This window comes from Oncorhynchus keta, chromosome 28 (assembly GCF_023373465.1).
Source record: "Oncorhynchus keta strain PuntledgeMale-10-30-2019 chromosome 28, Oket_V2, whole genome shotgun sequence".
NCBI lineage: Eukaryota > Metazoa > Chordata > Actinopteri > Salmoniformes > Salmonidae > Oncorhynchus > Oncorhynchus keta.
Window position 1 is genome coordinate 28664027 of NC_068448.1, and position 6282 is coordinate 28670308.

General features: G+C 40.2%; 1 protein-coding gene across 3 annotated transcripts; it reads right to left on the reverse strand.

Annotated features, from left to right (window-relative positions):
- Window positions 1–2341: 2341 nt before the first annotated feature.
- On the reverse strand, window positions 2342–6282 carry dedd (death effector domain containing). Of its 3 annotated transcripts, none has more exons than XM_035740610.2 (5): window positions 6119–6282; window positions 4434–5093; window positions 4042–4143; window positions 3771–3908; window positions 2342–3520 (listed from the first exon to the last, which is right to left on the reverse strand). In XM_035740610.2, exons 2-5 carry the CDS (start codon window positions 5008–5010, stop codon window positions 3099–3101), a joined length of 1239 nt encoding a protein of 412 aa, XP_035596503.1. In that variant the 5' UTR covers window positions 5011–5093; window positions 6119–6282; the 3' UTR covers window positions 2342–3098. The 3 variants fall into 3 exon arrangements, with proteins under 3 accessions (XP_035596503.1, XP_035596504.1, XP_035596505.1); XM_035740611.2 differs by having other exon boundaries at window positions 6111–6269; XM_035740612.2 differs by having other exon boundaries at window positions 6115–6261.

A 6282-nucleotide genomic window follows, 5' to 3' on the forward strand; every position in this document is an offset into this window, starting at 1 on the left:
TTGGGGATTTGACTATGTTTGTGTGCTAGAGGGGAATATTTAGAACAGAGAAAAAATAAAGTGCTCCTTCCCATCTGCTGTATGGTATGTATTGACAATATCGCTCCAATTTATGACCAGTTCCATTTGCTTGCACTACACAAGAAAAATGCATTTTAAAAAGTTGCAAAGAATATAGCCTATTGAATTATCTACAGAAGGTTACAGAAGTTGTCTCATGTTTCTGGGGATCATAACTAGACATGCAATCTATTAAGGCTTAAAAACAATTAACATAGAACCTATATAATAGATACCAATTTGCAACTTTGTGTTATATTCCATTAGGGAAACATGAACAGCTGTATTGCATCGTAATACTTGCTTTAATGTGTGGTATGGCAAACTCCTCAATAACGTCAGTTGGCTGAGGGGACTCTTTAAAAAAAAAAATCTATCTATAGATAATTGGGTAAGAATTCCTTTTAAATGTATTTTTCTCATCTAAAAGCAAGAAAATGTAAAAAGTAGCAGTAAAACTTAAATAAAAGATGGCACATGACATATTGCAAAACAATGTGATTTAATTTCTGGTCTTCTTACTCAAAACAGAACCTGGCAGAACCTTTTATGTACCAAGATTAGATTTTAGTACCAAATATGACTATAGCTCTTTTATTTAATACATGGAAAGGTAAAGGGAAATGTCACTGATCATTTTAACAAGAGTTAAAAGCAAGAGTGAATTTTGAAAGCAGTTGGCAAAATCCTTTAATCTTCCATAAAAGTTCATTGATCCCGGAAAAATCTAAGACGAAGTAGCAGCGCTAAAATGCTAATCTTGTCGGCTATAACATTAATTTACCAACACAAATTAAAACATATTAGGGGAATACAAATAACAGATACTGCACTCTGATGAACTATATGACCTTTTCATGTGGAATCGTATAGATATTGAACATCCGTTTAAAGTAACTAATGTACACATTATACACTGTTAGAGGCAGACAACTGCTGTAGCCTACAGATGCAGTCAAATATATTCACACTCTTGCATTTCACAATAAAGCGCAATGGAGTAGAATCTTCAGTTTGTTCATTTCAAAACTGATTGAATGGCAATTTTTACCCCATATGCACCTGCAACTTACAACAGGTAAGTAAAATGATGAAGTAAATGAGAATCATGCCTCCAACCAAATTAATTAGGCTATATTAATTAGTCCAGGCCATTTTTTACTTTGAAGGGAAAAATCTGAAAAAATATGTTTTTGTTCTTCATGCCCATGTGCTGTTGTAAATCAAACAAATACACTTGTAAAATCCAAAATATTTTTTAATTTCAACTTATTTTAGAATAAATAGTGAATCAAGCAAGGGTGCCAATATATTTGACCACATCTGTATATGAGACTGAGGACATTCTTACAATGCAAACAAGTATGAAGTGAACCACTTTCCAACACATCACTGCTCTTGACCTTGCTGCATCTATGAAAGCCAACCTCACAACCTATAAAAAATGTTGCCTAGAAAACACCCTCATATGTCAAAGGTATAGCCAACTGTATTAAATATTTTATCAGATGGCAGTCTGATCAATGTTAATCATCTGTGGATCTGACTCTGCCTGTACGTTCATCACACACGATATCTCAGACAGCACTGGGCCGATTTTGACTAAACTTACTGATTGGTCCAAGGCGGTAAAACATGTTTAAAGTTGTCTTGTTTCCTAAAGCAAGTATCAGAGGCTCCTAACTTGGATAGCACTACACCATGCTACATTGTGTCAGATTGATTGTAGGATAATGAACTGTGGACAAAGATGTCTTGAAAATGTGGTCCAAAATAATCACCAACTACTCTGGTCTTGTACATTTCAATGAAACACAATATACCTAATTATACCATTGTAGTAAAATGTATGATATTGATTGATGAACTCAAACAAAATGGTGCTCCCAGTGTACTTCCCCAAATAAATGGTTGAAAGTACTAAATGCAGTGTGTAGAGCCTTTTCTCTTTAACTTTGTATGTTGGTTGTAACTCAAATATAATAAAAATATAATAAAACAATTGTTGTTTTAAAAACCCCAGGTGCTTTTGTTTTTGTTTTGGAAACAGAGCTGCGGTGCATTGTGGTACCCACTCTGCTGTTCTATCGTGCTTGCAATGATGTGAGACGATGTCAGAGGGAAAAAAACGGTGTTGTTTGAAGTACCGTCTTTGTTGTTGTAATATCGCAAACAGACGTGGCAGTTTCACCACTAAAGAGTCCAGCTTTAATGAATGCGTCTTTCTGATTAAATTCTAATATTGACAAGCAAATCAAGAAATAGAAGTCTGAGCCATGGGTGAATACACATATTCAGAAAGGACATTTGTATTTGAGATGAGAGTAGATACAGTATTTGGGGTCAAAATTATTTCAAAATGACTTGCCGTTTTTTTAATACTTATTACTGCATTCTGTTTGTATTGCAATTCTCAAGCACATCTGAAACCACTCAGTACGCTTAATCTTTTCAATCCTTTTGAACCAAATCATCAAGAATGACCCACACAAGAATTGTTCATTTGACAACATACCAAAAATATTTTTCAATGATTTACTACCAAATAATTATAATGATGGCATGTCCCTGGCTTACAATGATTTTGTCCCTCTCTGGCAGTAAACAAAATGCTAAATGTCCCAATAGGGACTTGTTTATAGCCATGTGTAGTAATAGTCTACTAGGGGCCATTTCAAGAACACTTTATGGCAAAGAGCTGTGTGATACCAAAAGAAAATGTTAAATCAGATTTTATAGTCAATTCACAAGTTACAATATAAAATATTAGCATTGTCCTTCCAGCAGAAAAAACTAAACCTTCAACATTCAAAACACTTATCTTATGTCTGTGTTCCATACATCTAACTCAACTTACTCTTGCTCACTTTAATTTCACATTCCCTTCATAGATGAAAGGGCAGGGCACCCAGCATTCTTCCTCATACTTCTTCAAGAATCAGAACGTACTTTATACTTTCCTTGCTTCTGTCCTCGCCGTTAAGTTATCTTATTTGGGACATGGGTGCCCCCCTGCTAAAAGAAGCAGACATGCGCTTCTAAGAGGATGGAGTCCCTCTGCTCCCTTCGGGTGTGGCAGCAGCCCCGGCCCCACCTCCAGTGACCAGGTTCCGGAGCAGCTTGCGGCGGCCGGCCTGATAGTCCTCCTCATCCACATTGACCAGCAGTTTGATGGCCTCATGGCCCACTGCCTGTTTGAGTGAGTCTGTGATGAAGACGCCCTTCAGGGCCTCCAGCAGGGAGCCGTTGATATAATCCCGCCAGAAAGCATCTAGGTATGTGAGCTCCGAGAACTTGATGTCACAGATGATGGAGCCCAGGTCCCGGGACTTGAGAATAGTGTTTGCCTGGTTGAACCTCTCAAACTGCCTCTCCAGAGCCTCCTGCTTGTTGGAGAAGACGTTTCCCTGAAGCGCTGATTCGTGCTGGCAGTACTCGGCGCGCACTCGTAGGCGGATGTCTGAAGGGGTGTGGGGTGAATAGGGAAGAGCAAGTGGAATGGTTATAGAGAGGAAGTGTGTGTTGTCTAATGCCATGGAAACAATACAGTCAAGGAATGACTTAATTCAGCAACTGTATAGTTTGGTCACAGATAGCCAACTCTTTTGTAATTCCTTGTCATGAAAGAACTGTCAAAAAGAAAATACACACATGCAACCTCTGAAGGCATAAAGTTACGAAACAAAACAGTTTCTTTTGAATTCCCTTACCACAGGTTTGCTTCTCCCTGCAGTCTCCTGTGGTGTGGGCCCTCTTCCTTTTGCGGTTCGGTAATGGGGGGCCTGGCTTGGTGCGGGGGGGGCCCACCTGGGGCCCCGATGGAGAACAGCATATTACTGGTTGGGGGCCTGTTAGTGGAGTAGGGAAAAAAATGCTAAGATATTTAGAGATGTATTAATTTCACTATTTCCACCAACTTTATTACTCCCTCCACACACACACATAATGTATGTAGATGTATACATGCAAAGTCACATTCACCTGTCCTCCTTTGGGGTGTAGCCTCCCTGCTCTCTCCTCCTCTGGGGGACACATAACGCACTGACGTCTCTTCCAGGTACTTATCCACTGGGTCTGGGCACACTGAAAAGCAAAGCACAGCAACGCTTTTGGTTAGTGACTTAATGTTTACATTTAATGCAAATAGTCAATTATTAACTAAGAAAACACTAAAAGTGTGTTTTCAAGAAGTTGGCGAAAAGTGGTAAAAAATGTTTGGCATAACATTTTGGAGACTGACAACATAACATTTTGGGGATTGGCAACCTACGTTTTCTGCCTTGACGCCAATAGATTTAGTTTGCTTTTTCATTTTCAATAGAATTTTAGTGGGCCGGAAAAAGGCAAAGGTTGAGAAGGAAACCACCACTCACCGGTCTGTCTCTTCCTGAGTGTGACGTAGGGCAGCAGGTCGTGCCGTGTGATGATGCGGAGCAGCTGCAGGACGTGTCTGAAGTTGGTCTCATCACAGCGCCCCTGGCGCTCCAGAGCTAGCAAGAAGTCCCGGCCGCTCCTGATGCCTCCTCGCTCATACTCGTCGATGACGTCCACAAACAGGAAGGAGAGCACTCGCACGTCACGGTGTGTAAGCTGGGCTCCCACTATGTCAAACATGCGGTGCAGCGAGTACAAGCCGTAAGCGTTGTCTACGGCCTCCTCGGGCCAGGGTTCGAAGCGTCCCGACGAGGGCCTCCTGGAAATGGCAGAGTTAGTGCAGGAGGCCGAGGCGCCCCTGTTCACTGCCACTCCGCTGGAGGTCCCCACTGATGAGGACCCCACACCACCCATCAGACCTCTGTGGGGGGCAAGGTGCCCCGCAGCACTACTCTGAGTAGAGTCCAGCTGGTTTGGGTGAATGTGAGGCCTACCGTGGTGAGCTGAAGAGTTCTGGGGGACAAGGAGGGGAGGGTTGACGTTTGCATTGGGGAGGGGATGCTGCTGTGAGGTCATCACTTTGTTAGGGGTGGAAGATGACAACGGGGATGCAGAAATCCCAACAACTTCTGTGTTGTCTGAATACTTAAACTGCTTTCCTATAATAAAAAAAAGAGGGACAAAACACTTCACACCTGGCAAAACAGTAAAAAACGGAACTGAAAGAGCATAAATGCAAACAAAGGAATTAATTTTAACATGAAATTAGGTTGATTATCTAAACTCATGTTTCAGCATCCAGATAGGTAGCTACGCTCTCTCTATTGTGTAGCTTAACTAGTAACGTTAATGTTAGTGTTAGTGTCTACCATGCCTATAGCTAGCAAGCCAACCAAACTGAAAGTTACAAATGTAATGATAACAGCTAGCTTCTAGGCCAAATCATCTTGCACGGTGTTTCCCTTTAAAATAAGAATGACACACTTATTTGAGCAAGGGAAACAAATATACACAACATGTCTGTCAGTCATGATATCAATGACGTAACTCTCTCACGAAGTTTACATATATATATATATATCATATTTGACATTAGTAGCTAACGTTAATCACAACAGTCAGGAAGCTAGGTAGGTCATTGTTGTTAACAACAAACATCTAACGTTACAGTCAGTACAGTAGCTACTAGCTAGTTAAGCTACATGACATTGTTCAATTTCGCTAATCCTAAATGACTAGCTAACGTTAGCTAGATAAACCACCCAGATAACTGGATAGCCACCAAGCTACAAGCAGGTTGTTATTGTGGAAACGTAGGTAGTTAGCTAATTAGGAGCTCGTATGTAGCTAGCTAACAAACTAACGTCGTTACGTCAACTCGTTTCAATTTAAATTGACGAACGTTAGCTAGCTTGCTAAACGTTATTTAGTTACACAAAACAACAAAAACGTGGTCACAATAAATTAAACGACACCATCGGTAACTAGCTAAGATTCGTTTTTTTAAAGCCACTTAGCCACTTTTTTTTAAAGCCACTGGTTTTCGTATGCTAGCTAGTTGGCTAACTTTAGCAATGTAGATAACTAGTGCTAACAATGTTTACCTTAGCTACGTTACCTTAAGTTAATAGCGTTAGCTACCTTGATTCAAAATAAATCAACTTGAAAGACCGTACCTACTTACTTAACGTTCTTGGTGGAATACTAAGCTCCTTCAAGATCAGAAAACACAATTATGATGGATAATGTCACACTCTTTCCAGAGGCTACAATTAGCATGCCCATTGTCCTTTCTCAACTAAAATGAAAGAATATCCGGTACACAGTATGATTCACATCCAGGTTATT

Excerpts from the sequence above, each read along its gene's own strand:
- dedd (XM_035740610.2), bottom strand. The coding sequence starts at position 5,010 with ATGACCTCACAGCAGCATCCCCTCCCCAATGCAAACGTCAACCCTCCC. Across the intron at positions 4,144-4,433 it reads ACTCAGGAAGAGACAGACCG|TGTGCCCAGACCCAGTGGAT; the intron begins GTGAGTGGTGGT and ends TTTGCTTTTCAG. Across the intron at positions 3,521-3,770 it reads CAGGGAGAAGCAAACCTGTG|ACATCCGCCTACGAGTGCGC; the intron begins GTAAGGGAATTC and ends ACACCCCTTCAG.